Consider the following 15,758-nt stretch of genomic DNA (forward strand, 5'->3'; position numbering starts at 1 on the left):
TCATTTTTCTGTTGCCTGAGGTTATTGCAGATGACAACAAGTTCAAACTGTGTTATGAACCCTTTTTTATTTTTTTAATATTTTCAAGAAATAACATTAATATCAACAAACTTTGTATTAGTTATTTGTCACTGTCCAAAGTATATATTAATCTCCTTTTCCTCAAAAAATTTGTAGTACATGTGCTCCCTCATAAAAACAACCCCTTGCAGTACATTGAGACTAGTATGTGCCACTTACTGACATATATTCTATAAAATGTCTATAAAATTGCCTGAATACTACGGTAGGGCCCTTTTTACATTGAACAGTATACCTAAGTAATACAATCTGTACCAGAAAACTTTGAGAGGTCCTAACACGTAATTATGCTATGGGGTTTTTTTTATTGGTTTTCACAATTTTGCTTCTTAATTGGCCATGTCAAGAGGGGGGGCATTTAGGCGACTCACTTATATGACAGCCAGGCTATTAAGTTGTCTCTCTCTCAAAGCACTGGTAAAGACAATATCATTTAAGTATACCAGTCAAAGGCCAAGGTCACAACACTTGGAAGTGTTTTATACAATAACAGATTGCTCTGTCAGTTATGATTATAATACTGAATATCATATGTAGAAAAATTTTAACATGAAAAATACTTGCAGAGAACAAAAAGCATAAATTTATGTTCAGAAAAGATTAAATTTGCCCGGCTTAAGCTGGCAATTGTATTTACAGCCAGCATCACACTGAATAGCTATAAGTAAAAGCCTACATGTACCTGTATATTAGTCTAAATGTGTTGATAATGATAAGGAAACATCTAAAGGACCATTAATTCCCAGACCCTATCGTACTAACTGTGAATCGATCTATCTGCTAGGGGATTCTCACTAAATTGCAATCAACTTCAGCGGCTTAGTTGTCTGGCACACCTACTGAAGCTGCTAAGCAGCTTCAGTAGGTGTGCCAGACAACTAAGCCACTTAAACTGAAAGCAATTTAGCAAGAAACCCCTCAGATATGGATCAATCCTGTTAAATCGAACTACCGGTAGGTATGGGAACCCAGTCTAAGATTCACAGCTAAATCAATGCATGCATAAAATGCATGCTGAAATGCTCTGTTCTCAAACTTAGTAAAAAGGCGAAAGAATTGCTAAACGGAAAAGATGTGTAGATATTGCAGAAGCAAGAAACGTACAACTTGCACTGCAGCTGCTGGGACAAAGCTGCAAGTGTTGGCTATATACAGTCACTATTAAGGCTGTACATGTACATACAAAGGGAAAAATAGCATTGAGTAACAAAATATAGGGTTCCTAATCGAAATAAACAAGTTTTGTATAATATAACATATATATAATGCAACAAGCAAGCTCAGTCACCAAACCATTATCATTCTTACTTTATAATATATATATATATATATATATATATATATATATATATATATATATATATATGCATAACTATATGACAATTCTGAAAACTGAGATATCATCTTCAAACATGAAAATATACCTAAATAGTCCAGATATTACTCATTTTATTATAGAATATATGGAACTAAAATGTGTTCCATTAATTCCCAACATAACTATTATGCTATTACTTTAAGCCAGATGTTGTAAATAGCCTAAAAGCTTTTAAATGTATTCTTTTACCTTCAAAAATTTTACCAGACACAATATATATTTTCATTGCATTGTAATAATATTATGTAATGAATATAGAGAAAAAACAAGCTGATATAAAACCAAACCTGATCCATGTTATACAACCCAAGTTTACTACACTACATGTATATTGACTTTAATGTAAACATAATATGTGGATTTCAGAGATTCATGATGGGTCAATTAAAATATGTAAAATAGCATGTCTGAAATATTGTTCCTCATACATAATGTGGCTCATAAATCTTAATGAATACAATAACAAATATAAATAAGGTCACTTTTACCATCAATAATGATATATTTATCCTATGATACATAAACACCATAGTGTAGAGTAGATTATGCCATGTGTGCCTTACAAAATAAAGGTGTGAAAAAATAGTCTTTTCTAAGTTGAGCATTGGTGTATCAACAGATCATAATGATAATAATAATAATAATAGTAATAGTAATAATAGTCAGCTGCCCTACATGTCTCAGCACTGCTCATATATATTTCAAAGGTTCTGAATGCCTTTGCTAATACAGAAATTTAGTTGGTAATAGAGAAAAGTGAGCTGCATATTTCCCATCTTTCATAGCACTTGACTTAGCTGCCTTGTAAGAAGAAAAGTACATGTAACAACATTATGCATATCTAAAAAGAGATCAAACTGGATGAAAATAATTCCATGTGTGTAAACATTACATTTAATAACCTTTATGTAAGTTGCTTTATGCTGCAAATAGTGTATTGCAATGTATCATCATATTGGTCAGTTCTCTGTATATCTTAAATTCATTGAGATTAGACCCTCTCTATCAATATGGATAATGTTTACCCCTTGTAAACTTTTAAAACTCCTTCATTCCTATTTAGGAACACAGGTAAGAAATAAATCTCAGGGGACTATTTGCTGAAAAACTAGGAGTACAAGTCATCAAAGCTCACAACCAGTAATGCCCTGCTTTCGCTCAAGTTGCAAATATCTTGAGCTGTCTCGAATGTGAAATTGTCAAACCTGATGATGATTTGACACAAAATAAAAAAAATATCTGTGAGATCCAGGAGGTACAAAGCTGAAATGATGTTATTCTGAATGACTTAAAATACATTTTGGCTGACCAGGATAAAAATATTCCAAATGTCAAGCATGTGTTACCAACCAAGTGCACTTTCAAATCTTTAAAAATAAAACAAGTTAGACTGACATAATTACAAAAGTGCCAAATCCATGTATAAATCCATTACAACCTCCACAATTCAGTTACAACTATATGATTTATCTTTGAAGGACTAACTATAAATGGTTTTTAATGGCATTTTGGCATATTCTTGGATCAAGAAAGACTATAAATGTGCCAAAATTGATCAGCCAATCATTCTACATTCAGGTCATTTTTGCCTCCATCGTTGTTTTTTGTCTTCTTGTTGTGAGTTGCAAATTTGAGGGAGATAAAAATGGTCCAGAATGCAATTTTTGTGGACAATAAGAAAAGAATTTGAAGTAGTTATGGTCCATCTGTAAATTTGAAATTTGTAAACCCTCCACAACTGATTTTGACAAACAATACTTCTGTAACACCTCAAACTCTTCTTTTATTTTAGGAATCAGCTAAGAATGATTTGAGAGCTGCAAGAATAGTTGAGTATTATCTATAAACTAGACAAATTTCTCATACAAGATGATTTTGGGTATTCATAGCTTAAGTGAAAACAAGCAGACCTAAAAAAAAAAAAAGACAAAGGTAAACATATCATCATTCAATACATATAGCATATGTGCATCTCTATATGTCTGTGGTACATCACCCACATAAATACATGTCAAACAGGTTTTGTTATTACATTTGTAAATTTCTTCTTTTTGTGTGAGCATACAGAGATTCTTTAATATTCATGCCTTCTGTTCTGCTTTCAAAGGGTCATGCATGATCTTTCCCGACATCACCCTTCTTTTGAGTTCCTGCCACAACAGTCGCTTTTCTTTCTTCACCTTGGTCAGCATCCCACTGTTTTCATAGGCTCTCCTGGACAGGTAAGGCATCACATCCTCCACTGGACCAAATGGAACATACTTGTACACAGAATAACCTGCCTGACCTAAGAAGAGAAAAGAACAGTCCCCAGGTACTATGCATAAATATCAGTAGAAATAAAATTTGTGTACAGTTAAATGACTGGATCTTTTCAGTGGGAAAAAGTGTGAATTTTTCAGGAAGTGTACTTTTTGATATCATAAATTCTAAAAATCTGAACACTTCTATGGAGTGGTAGCAACAAAATGAAAAGCAGGCTACCTTGTATTTCTATCTGATTAAAAAAAAGCACCATAGCTGCTACACAGAAATATATTTTTAATGATTCTTAAATAATGTATCTGAAAAATTGATAATTTTCCCCAATGAAAAAATCAAGTCATTATAGTATTCAAAATAAAGTGATGTAGTTAAGTTTCAATAATTCTTATTGTTCCTTTATATCATTGATAGACATCAAATTATATGCATTTGCATATTTCACAAACTTTACGCAATCTATTTCCCATTCTGTTTAACAATTCTACAGAACTCCATATTACACAAGACTCACCTAATGGAAAACTGACTTGATCACACATGCCAAATAACTGCCCAAAACAAATTATTCGATCAGAGGCCTTGATCCCATGGTCTTTCATACTGAAAAAGTGCAATACATGTACAGTATCAGATGACATCTGGCTCGGTTAAAATCTTTAACAGAGTACAATATTTGAGGCACATGCAGTATCTAAGAGTTTTACCAGCTTGCCCCACATATTTCTACAAGATCTTGATCTTGATCTTGCCCCACCAGTATTAAATATGGCACAGGAGCACCACACATTTTCAATCAGGTAGATTGTCAATAGACATCAAATGGTGTGCTTAACTTATGCTCACAGAAAAAGTAATATGCTTTCATTACTGCACTCAGTCATACAAGTATCATATTGTAACAGTTAATTTTTCACATTTACTCCACCTCCGATGGCACACCTTTGCACTGTCTCTCGTACTGTGTCCTCATTGTGACTAGCCACCATGACGGCTATTCTCCCCATCTCACGTTGGTGGACTTCCTCCAACACGTGGTCCAGACATTTATGATACATGGTCGTGGTAGCCTCATAGCTGGGGTTTATGGGGTCTTCATAACCAATTGTCTCTGCTCTTTTACGCTCCTATACAAAAGATGTGTGAAACAATCAAATAGTTCCTGTATATTCTTACTACTTGGCAAATGCATGAAAATTACAAATGCTAAATTTTAACATTATGAAGGGTAGTTTTACAACTATTTCTAACTATATTCTAACTATATTTACTTTTACTTAATCTTGTTTATCTGAACTAATTTCTAATTTCATAAAATATTTTTCACAAATATATATTTTCATTGTATTGTAATATGTTATGAATACAGACAAAGAAACAAGCTGATATAAAACCAAACCTGATCCATGTAGGCCCCCCTGACCAACTTGGCTCCAAAGTAAAAATCCTCACGTTTGGCAAGATCCATGTCAATCACAAGGTTATTGTGGGCACTCTGAAGACAAAATGCTACACATGCTCAAAACAAGTAATGTAACTAGAAATATACTTTACAGGTAAATACTCTAATGTTTTACTATCAGTGATTTCAAAAAGGGTTGTCTTGCTACTACTTACAATGGACAAGCAAATACATAATACTCCAATTTAAGACACAAAGTTGTACTGTAATTCAAAGAATGTAACCGAAAAGGAACATACATTATGGAAACTGGAAACATAATCAGACATTCTACCTTCAAATAGCATTGATAAGTATTGAAAACAAATGCTTTCTGTTTGTTGAACTTTCTCATCATCTCCATTGTAAGACGACTTATGGCTGGCTGGAAATAGCTCTGCTCTGCATCTATCATGAGGCGGACATCTTTCTTTACAGCATGCTGTAAGAAAACGGTGCCTTCTTTTTACATTCAAAGTACAAACATTTTTTCAGATCTTAACTTAAATGTTTTCTAAAAATGAAAATTAGCAAACACAAGCCAAAAATCTTTCATACCATTAGCTTACGGCCAACCTGGATGTAGGCCTTCATCAGACTTTATCAGACCATAAGCTAATGGTATAATAGATATATGGCTTGTGTTTGATAATTTTCATGTATGATCCAACTACATGTACAAAGATAATGAACATTTTTGCTTAAACAAGTATAAGGTACTTTCTGAAGTTACTGCATACATGATATCAAAAATTTCAAATTTCTTACCTCAACTAACTCATTGATTCTATCTAACATGTTGGTGACTTGGATTTTTTCTTCTGGGGTGAGCTCTGGAAGCAAGGGATTCAGTTCACCAGTCTGTAATTGAAATCAAGACGTATCAATTTCTTTTTGCCATAAAATGTTCAGAAATAAGCACGTCAAATAATAAGCTAATTATTAAATAACAATAACATTTTGACAATACTTATGACATCTTTAATGAAATGTGATACTCACTTCAATGTTGGGGACAACCAGCTTCTTGGAAATGTCTTTTTTTGTAATATTCACAAAATTACTCCACTCAAACAAGTCCACCTCTCTGAAAAAAGTAAACAATTTACAAAGCTTCTTGAAAATTCTTTCACATTCACGTGTGCCTGTGTTGAGCCAGCAGCCACCACATACATCTGAGTATGAAACATCCATTTCAGTACAAATTTAAGATTTAATGGTGGCCTGAATATAATTATATAAAGAGCACAGAAGGTGAAACAGAACCCCCAAGAATACAATGCAATTATGCAAGAGATAAGAATCTGATTGTATTATAGTAAAATTTACTATATATATAAAGATTAACAGTGTGTGTGCCTTCTTGTGTGCATGTAAACATATTATATAATATATAAGTAATCTAAAAAAAAAGCACAAATTTATCAAATTTAATTTAAAGTTTTTTAGAGCATAAAAGGGGAAATTAATTTTATCCTGACCTGCTTCCAGACACATCCAGCCATGTAAACCATTCATGGGAGCTATCTCTACTGATTGGGATGCCAAGATCCTTTAGATTCTTCTCCAGGGCATCTTGACGAATTCTGCGCAATGCGACATCTTTTTCTTGACCAGTCATTTGATCAAACAAGTTACTCATCTGCACCAGTAACTCCGACAACTGCAGCTAGAGTGCATATATCTGATTATTTTAACAGTATGGGTTGTAATGAAAATTATTGAAATTAAATTAGCAAATATCAAAATAACAAATGTAGACAGCAAAGTTAATGGGTTTAAGATGGAAGGCTCCAACATGTTTTTTAAAAGTAAAAATTGCAAATTCTTGCCAAATTAATGGTAGAACCCCCAACCCCATCCTCACCCTATTAAAATTTACATACCAGCAGTTGTGGTCGTCCCAATGCTGTCAACTTGATAGCTGCAAATCCTGTGCTTCCAGTGGCACCTTAATAACATACAAAGTGATATAGAACTATATGTAACAAATATCCATTTTTCTTGGAGATTTGATCTATTTCCCCTTTACTGTCAAGGTACATAAGAACTAAAACTGTTTACAGAATTGGGATTAATAATTTTTGAGTTCCAAGTTGCTAGTTTTTGAGTCAGTCTCATAATGGATATGGACACTGGTAAAATTCACTCATGACAGAAAAAAATTAAAAATGTAAGACTGGAGTAAGGGCTTTGGGTAGGATATATACTTCAGTTTTAAATGGAAAATTGCTGAAATTTTCAAGAAAACCTGCTTTTTCATTAAGTATAGAACTCAAATTAGGGTTTACAGATTGTGACAATGTCAGCTGTATTGGACATAGTATACTCTTGTGAAAATTGAAAAACTGCATGCTGAAATTTCCAGGAAAATTGATTTTTGTTATATAAAGGTCTAACACATAGTATGCATTTCATCATGTTGAGAACTTAAATCAGAACAATAAGGAGGATTGAAGCACTGGCATATGTTACAACTTTTGAGCAGACAAAGATATCAATGTTCCCTCATAAATATCAAATTATAGTTCTCAAAACCAGCAGTTATCTTGTTCATAGTTTCATTTTTATCAATACATGTTAAAACCTCAAATGAAAAAATTACCAGAGACAGCATCAATACAAGTTTTAAAAATTTCCATGTTTTCATCACACTGGGCTTCATCCTCATAGAAATAGGTTCTGGCGCTGACAACATCCTCTCTTCTGTCACCAAACTCTTGATGTGCACGGAAACGAGCATCAGATCCTTCAGCTACAAAATAAAATTAATTTTTAACAGTGTGCCTTTTTAACTGAATGAAATGAACTTCAATTAGGGATGTCTACACTAAAAATAACGGTCTGGGCCAGCTTCCCAACAATCAATCTCTTGTAACTATTCTGTGAGAAGTCGAAAATGAAAATCTGCTAATAATATTCAACTTTCATTCTTATTCATATGATAAATATGAATAATTCTGATGCTGGAACTTACATTTAGCAACTGACAGACACTGCAGTTTCAACCTGAGTTGCTAAATATAAGTTCCAGTTATTCATAATTTATCATTTTTATTCTACTGGATGACTAACAACATTCACTCATTCTTATTCATACTTTATATTACTATAATTCAGTGTAAATGCAAGCTAGGTATCAGATCCAAATTGTTTTACCTAAAGGTTGATTAACAAAGCAATGTTTGGAATAACTTGTTCATTACTTATTAATTATTACTGGAGAAGTAATTTGAATATCAGGGGCAAAGAGAGTTAAACATTCCATGTACCACATAAATGCTACCTGAAATCTGTACACAGCTACCTGGTACATGTAATGCAGCTTAGGCCATACAGTCTTATTCATACTGTAGTCAGTAGAATTAATTGAATGCTACAAACCAATTTTTTTTATCTTGTGAAGCTCTGTGGTTGTAAGTTAAAATTAAAAAACAATTTCTTTTAGCATTTAACTGTATATTTTCAAACTCATAATAAGTCTTTAAAATACCAAATCTAAAAACATTTTTCTGATAAAAATTGAAGATAACTGACAACTATATAACCTTTAAGTTACCATTCTTTGTTGAGTCTGTAGGTAAAAATAAACGGTCAATGACCCACAACTACTAAGTAAAGACCAGTTGACCTTTTATTCTGACAACTCCTATAACAGAATTCTGTGTGAAGAAGGTAAGGTTATATTCTTTATGAAGGTCAACTTGTGTAGAACCGCAAATGAAAATCTTCTACCAAAAGGTATTTGCCCCCCTTAACCAACATCTACAGAAGCATGTAGATCTTAGTTGAATATTTTATTATCTTTTTTTTTTCAATTCTCTTGCATACATTCATGGAACTCACTATGCCAATAACATACTGGTAGCTCAGGCTATATAATCCTAGCACCTGGGTTTCAGATTCTCACAATTATATGGGGCACAATTAATGGAACACATTGAATATTTATGCAAACAATCCTTTTCATCAAAACACACATATAATAGCCATATGTAAATAACTATACATTCAATCTGTATCGTAGGTTAAGAAAATAGTCACATAATGGCATGGCAAACTCTAATATTCATCATACATACAAGGAGTTTCAACAGAAACTCCTTGATACATGTAACAGGTTACATGTACATTGACAAGTGAATTATTGCTACTCCATCTTAAACGAAGTTGATCTAGACTAACTGGTAATCTATCTTGTTATCACAAAGTAAGCATCACACAGTTCTTTGTTTGTTTGTTTGCATTTGTTTGTTCATTTGTGCACATGCATGCATGAGAGTGTGCATGTATGTGAATCTAGCAACAGGCCTTCCAAAGTCATCATTTTGAAAATGGTTGTTACAGTATTGAAAAGCCTCAAACATCTGTTGATTTTGGCCATTTTGTCTGTTGACTTTCTGCACTTTTCAATAAAGTAAAATTACAAAATGTTTTTTTCTCTTTTACCATAAAAATACAAAATATTTTTGGTTCAGGAGCCATTACAAATTGAGATGTGCGTTAAATAAATCACTAACCTATTGAGTGTCCATCTTCAGCAGCTGGAACACAGCTCCTGCAGAACATAATGTTTTTTTAATAGAAGATTGCCTATGACAAACAGTCTCATACTAACCTTCGATATATAGCAAAAAGAATTAGCTGCTGGGAGTGTTTGACATCATATAAGATAAGAAAATTGCAAGAATGTACCTAAGTTTAACTTTTCAGCTAAAGAGGTGAAACTGTTTGTGGTGGGATTGTCTGTCCTAGGAAACAATGCAGAAAGTGACATGCTAAATATGAAGAAATTGTACTGTTGTGCAATAACCTGCAATTCAGCAGATTTAAAAAGAAAAGGACCAAAAATATATAACTACAGATCAATTTATTCTTGCCACATTGCACTCTCTAGTCTGCCATATATTTCTGACCCCACTCTTTCTAAATCTCATGAAATCTTTCTTGATTATAAGCAAATTCAGGTGACTTGGAGCTATTTTAGAAGATGCCTATGTATTACTTGTCAGATTAATGTAACGAAAACGGTGAATACATCAAGTAAAATGTAAACCACAATGATGATGGCTTTCTTCCAGACCACTATAACCAGTTGTTAATGATATTTTCCTTCAGGATGGAGCAACTTTAACATAACTTTAAGGTGATATAAGAACACTAGGAACAAGTTGTGAATGAAGAGCATACAATATAAATATACATGTTTACATACAATACAAATGATTCCCAATCCAGGCCATATTACAGAAATATGCCTTATGTTAAAACAACATATTTTTAGTGCACGGTTAATTTTCTGAAGGTTAAGAGTAAATTTAGGATAGCTCACTTGTGTAACATTTTGGTAATAAAAATGAACTTAATTATAATTCACACAAACTAAACAAACATGAGCATATTACATTACTAGTAATTTTTTTCAATCAAATATGGTTAAAATTCAGTTTAGTATAAAAATATCATAAATCTACAACCAACAGCTTACCTTCTTATGAAGAAATAACATAATCTGGGTGTACTTACGCCATCTCCGCCTTCTTAGCTTGCTCACTGCTTATGTCCTTTTCTACCCCATAGTCCAGGATGGACTTCACTCCATATTGGGCTTGTCTTCTAATAATAGGCTTGATGGCTTCATTGTCCTCTCCAGCCACAAAGTGACCATAAAATGTGGCTTTCATAACTTTTTCAAAGAGAGTTTTTCCCATCAGTTTTCTACTCCATTTCATCACCTGCAAAGGTACAGAAAAATATAGCTGGAGCTTGAATCACAAGGTTAACAAAAGGTTTGCCTTACTCTGAAAAACTGCAGATCACTTAACTACAGGTATCTTTTTCTCTTATTTAATTTTCTTTTCAAGCATCGTGTTAAAATGTAAAATATATAGTTGTACTGCAATGATTTCAAAAGAACAATGTTTTCAAAAGAACAATGTTCAGGGTTACCAACAGACCCTTCAAAATGTGAAGCCAATCTCAGTTGACTAAAGGAACCATTCTGATAGTAAATGTACACTAGCTGTACATTCATGACATTGCCGTGCACCTAAAATTTGATAATTAAACCAATATGAAATAAAATCAATCGATTTATCCTATATGAATTTGATATCACAGCATGACATCAAATATGAATAGATGACTCTTTATAAGGTAACTGGTCAAACTTCATGCTCTCTGTTCCTCCACAACAAAGAAAAGCAAAAAATAAATAATTATAAAGTACTGGTATCCAAGTATCCAATTTGGATCACAAAGTAAAAAAACTAAATATATAAAAAAATCTGTCCCTCTTAACAGAAATAAACTTATTCAATCCCTAAGTAGGTAGACTAAGGAAATTACTTTCTCTGTGTAGCACAAAATTCAACTTTTTTTTTTCAAGTATATAAGAAAAAACAAATTTATACAAAGCAGAAGTTTTAACCCATGAATTTTAGTGATATCTGTGTGTCACGCAAGTACATTTTGTAAGCTACTTCTCTGTTTAGAAAGTAGTTAGAATAATGATTAAGACTTAGCATAACAAGTTTTAGCATTACTGGCAGTGACACGGTATAATAGACCCGCATTGTTGTCGAACCGTTTCATGGCTCATTAACTTGTCTCGGTGTGTGGTAGTTTTAAACAGTGATTTACATAAGAAAAACATATGCTAAAAAACATACCTCTTTATTATGTTCCACCAGCCATCTTACTGAGCACAAGTTAAATACGAACAAGGCCCTTAAAACCTCGCTCGTTTTCTTGCTTTTATAAGCTTCGGTGGCATTTTCGAAGGTCAAATCTAACTTCTCGTAAGGTTCGTCTCTATCTGTTTCTTGAGTGACTTGCGCGTCTTTTTCTTGTCTGACATTTGCTGCAACAGAAGACCTATGTCTTACAGTTTGTTTTGGCCATGTTAAACTTCTTTTCCCGAGAGAGTTCAGTGATGAAACTGAGTTTAATTTCAGCCTGGAAAACATCCGTCTAGCAGACATTTCGTAAACATTGGGGTACTTCTATAAGTAAGCATTTCGCAGATTCGTGAAAGGTGCGTACGTAACGTTGGCTGTTTTACAAATATGCTGTCTAGCATAAATTAAACAGTAAAATGGTTCCTATATTTTATATTATTTGGGTACGAATACAAATCGCAACTGAATCTGGTTTGAATTTAACATAGTAGATATTTCCAGATTTCGGCATATTCTCCCATCCACAGCATCCGGTCGGAATAAAGATGGCAGCGCCCACGGGAGGCGGTGTGAGCAGTAACAGCTCCACGGTTTCTGAAAAATCTCCTCTTGCTGACAAATCATTTGCTACTGTTGTAAGCAGATTAATAGGGGAAGATAAACCAAAGACTTCTGAATATGTTCCACTACCTGTTTTGCCAGGGACTCTCCCAAAATCAAAGGAAGAATTGATGGTTGCCAGGGCCTTTGAAAGCTGTGCATTCAAGTCCACCTTGAGCTTAGTCATGGGTGTGTTTGCATTGAAATACGCGTGTTTGGCTCTCAGTTTACAGAATCTTAGATTTTAATACCAATCTTTGCAAGACAGTAACAGAGACACCAATACCTGGAAAAGTTTATCAAAAATAGCGTACTAAGTATCCTGGACTTAAATACCAATCTTCATGCAAGATAATAAATTGGAAGATTATAATCAGTAGACAACACCTTGAATAGTTGAGCAAAAAGAGCGTATTTATTTAACTGCCAGTCTGTATCTTTAAGATCATGTACAATATTTGGAAGTTTTGCAGTATCCACATATAACTTTCACATTTTTTTAGCAGTTTTTACATTTTCTTATTCATCTGTGTCAAAGTTATTTAAATAAAATGTTTTTGTAATTACTTCTGGCCTTTTTTGAGATGTGAGATCCAGCCCATTGAAAGATAATTATGTAAGAAACAACCATGTCACCGCAGTTCATAAATTTCTGTGTTTTGGCTAATGATGAGGTAATATGACTTATCATGTGACTTTGAAAATATAGGGTGGTTGTAATACTGAAATGTACCCAGTATTGAAATTTTTATACGCTTAAAGTTACCGTATTAGTCGTGTGACCAATGAAAATTATTTAAAAAGCTTTGACATAGATGAACAAGAAAATGTAAAAAAAAAACTGCTTTGAAAATGCGAAAGTTGTCGGATGGACAGAAGACTGCAGAAGTACCCAATATTTTTCAATTCTTTTTGTTTTACTGAAGATGACGCTTTGATTGCAGGTTTTGGACTAGGAGCCATGTTTGGAGTTTTTGCAGCATCCATTGATCCTATGAGCACAATGACCACAGAAACCCCATCAACACGTGTTTACTTAAGAGAAATGAAAAACAGATCAATATCATATGGGAAAAACTTTGCTGTCATTGGCTGTATGTTTGCAGGAACAGAATGCCTTATTGAAACAGTAAGAATTGTACCTTTATGTAATTTTTTTAATGAGAATATAAAAAAGTTTGGTTCCTGTGTGCATATTTGGAAATTTTGTAATTCAGTAATGTTTTTGAAAATAAGTTGTCATTTGTGGTAAGCTTGAAATTTGAGATATGGAAATATTTTTTTATAGCCTTAAACCTGCATGTGATCTTTTTATCTGATGATCTGGACAAATTTCACATGAACGTTTATAATTTCATTAGGTCATATTGTCATATCAAGAACTATGGACTTGTATTTACTTTATTCTTCTGCACTTCTTCCAAAACTTTTATTAATAATTTTTCCTTATTTTTGGTAATATCAGTTTTGATAAATTTGACATAAGGCATGCCAGAGATCCATAAACCACAGAGCATATTATGTCTCATGAACTAAAATTCATTTTTCCAGTATCGTGGGCAGACTGGTCTTCTCAACGGGACATTTGCTGGGGGACTAACTGGAGGTCTCATTGGACTAAGAGGTGACACATGCTAAATTTAAATTTTCTGGCAGTTTGTTTTTTATAATTTTACATATTGTAACCAGGATTAAGGTATCTGAGGTGAAACATTATTAGAAGTATCAGTGATCAGGCTGAGAGGCAGTTGAGATACTTTAGACGTCAATTAATTCAGGCCAGTTTTCTAAATATTATGTAGCCCATTAGAACACCGAGTTCAGACAAAATCAGTTACTGACTTACTATCATTGGAGTTTATATCTGGTTAGGTTTTTTTAAAGTTAGACATTTCCTGCTAGGAAAAATAGGACAGGTGTTTGTAAAGTAATCAGTTTTTTAATGATTGTTTTGCTCATTTTTTTAAGTGATAAATACATATATTTTTTCTTTTCAGCTGGTGTGAAAGCAGGTATGTTTGGAGCTGTTGGATTTGCTGTCTTCTCTACAGTAATTGACTATTATTTCAGGCATTCATAACAATGCCAGGCCACATGAAACCGTCAAAGACTATTAGAAATATTATTGTGACATTATGGTAATTTATTTGGTCACCAGGTTTATAAGGATGATTGCTACGTGTTTTGAAAGAGTTCCATGTTTGAACTTTTTAGTGGGTTTCAGGAATGAACATTTGTGTTTAGACAAGCAGCATAGCATGTTGCTGTGTTTTTCCAATAAAAAGAGAAAGGAATTTATGAAAAAAGATACTCAGTACAGTCAAACCTTAGTAAATTTAACTGTTCAAAAAGTATTTGTTCTTGCATTTTGTAAAAATAATAGAATAAATCTCTGTGAAAATAATATTTTTCCATAACAGCTGTTTTTGTTGTGATATTCTAGCAGCCACTTTGAATTCTCAGCATTTCATTCCAGAGTGATGGACACTTTGTATACATGTAGTTTAATTTCCCATCTATGATAGACTGTTAGCAAGCTATTTTTTCATTGCTTGTATCAAGAAATTCAGTATTATAATTGTTTTTAGAAAAGTCATTTGAAAATTAAAATAAGTGCTTGGAATATTTGAATGAAATTAAAGTTATTAATGTGTTAATTTGGAGGGTTGCCCATGCCATTACTTTTTTTATTTGCTTAAGTCACAAGAAAAGAATTGAGGGTCAGTTGAAATTTTGTTTTTGCTTATTACACTTAATGTTTAACAGGAGCTGAATTTTCCCCTTTAAAACATATATTTTATTTATTGTTTTAAGGGGAAGAAATGTCCATTCCACTGATTTTAGCATGTTTCTTGGAGACAATCAATTTTATCAGTTACCAATCCAATGTTCAATGCATTTTACCTGCTTTTGAAAAGGTGAAGGTGCATAAAAAATTCCGACTCCCTCAAAATTAGCTTTGGTGGCACTTGTTCATCACCTAATCTATTGTGTCTGGCTGAACTCTCTCCCTTTCTCTCTTCATTTATTATCATTATTTTTATTATTTATTTTATTTTATTATTTATTATTATTTATTTTCTTTTTTAGTGATCAGAAAATCAATTAAATGTATGGTGTTTCTGTTCTTCACCAGGAGCCTCTGCCTTTCTTATTTTGTAACAGTGGGAGGACAGTGAGCACCCAAACCCAATATAAAGATGCATATCACATGCTGAGGTATCAAAAAATGGATTTGAATGGATTTGAAGTTGTATTCAATTTTTTTTTTTTTTAATGTGTATAGAACAAAAATCCACTGCTGTCTCAGTTTTAC

At 33.0% G+C, this 15,758-nt stretch overlaps 2 protein-coding genes across 2 annotated transcripts; one reads left to right on the forward strand and one right to left on the reverse strand.

Moving 5' to 3' along the window:
* Positions 1-47: 47 nt before the first annotated feature.
* LOC106181071 (proline dehydrogenase 1, mitochondrial) lies at positions 48-12,178 on the reverse strand. The gene is made up of 13 exons (XM_013565332.2): positions 11,834-12,178; positions 10,689-10,897; positions 9,683-9,720; positions 7,768-7,917; positions 7,049-7,113; positions 6,644-6,831; positions 6,165-6,249; positions 5,931-6,023; positions 5,458-5,604; positions 5,121-5,216; positions 4,664-4,848; positions 4,236-4,324; positions 48-3,746 (listed from the first exon to the last, which is right to left on the reverse strand). The coding sequence occupies exons 1-13, from the start codon at positions 12,143-12,145 to the stop codon at positions 3,541-3,543; spliced, it is 1,863 nt and encodes a 620-aa protein (XP_013420786.2). The 5' UTR covers positions 12,146-12,178; the 3' UTR covers positions 48-3,540.
* Positions 12,179-12,365: 187 nt separating this feature from the next.
* LOC106181073 (mitochondrial import inner membrane translocase subunit Tim22) lies at positions 12,366-14,859 on the forward strand. The gene is made up of 4 exons (XM_086998754.1): positions 12,366-12,631; positions 13,387-13,571; positions 13,994-14,066; positions 14,440-14,859. Exons 1-4 carry the CDS (start codon positions 12,388-12,390, stop codon positions 14,520-14,522), a joined length of 585 nt encoding a protein of 194 aa, XP_086854880.1. The 5' UTR covers positions 12,366-12,387; the 3' UTR covers positions 14,523-14,859.
* Positions 14,860-15,758: the final 899 nt, after the last annotated feature.

Source organism: Lingula anatina, chromosome 1 (genome assembly GCF_051362555.1).
Source record: "Lingula anatina isolate TDL-2025a chromosome 1, LinAna3.0, whole genome shotgun sequence".
NCBI classification, from domain to species: domain Eukaryota; kingdom Metazoa; phylum Brachiopoda; class Lingulata; order Lingulida; family Lingulidae; genus Lingula; species Lingula anatina.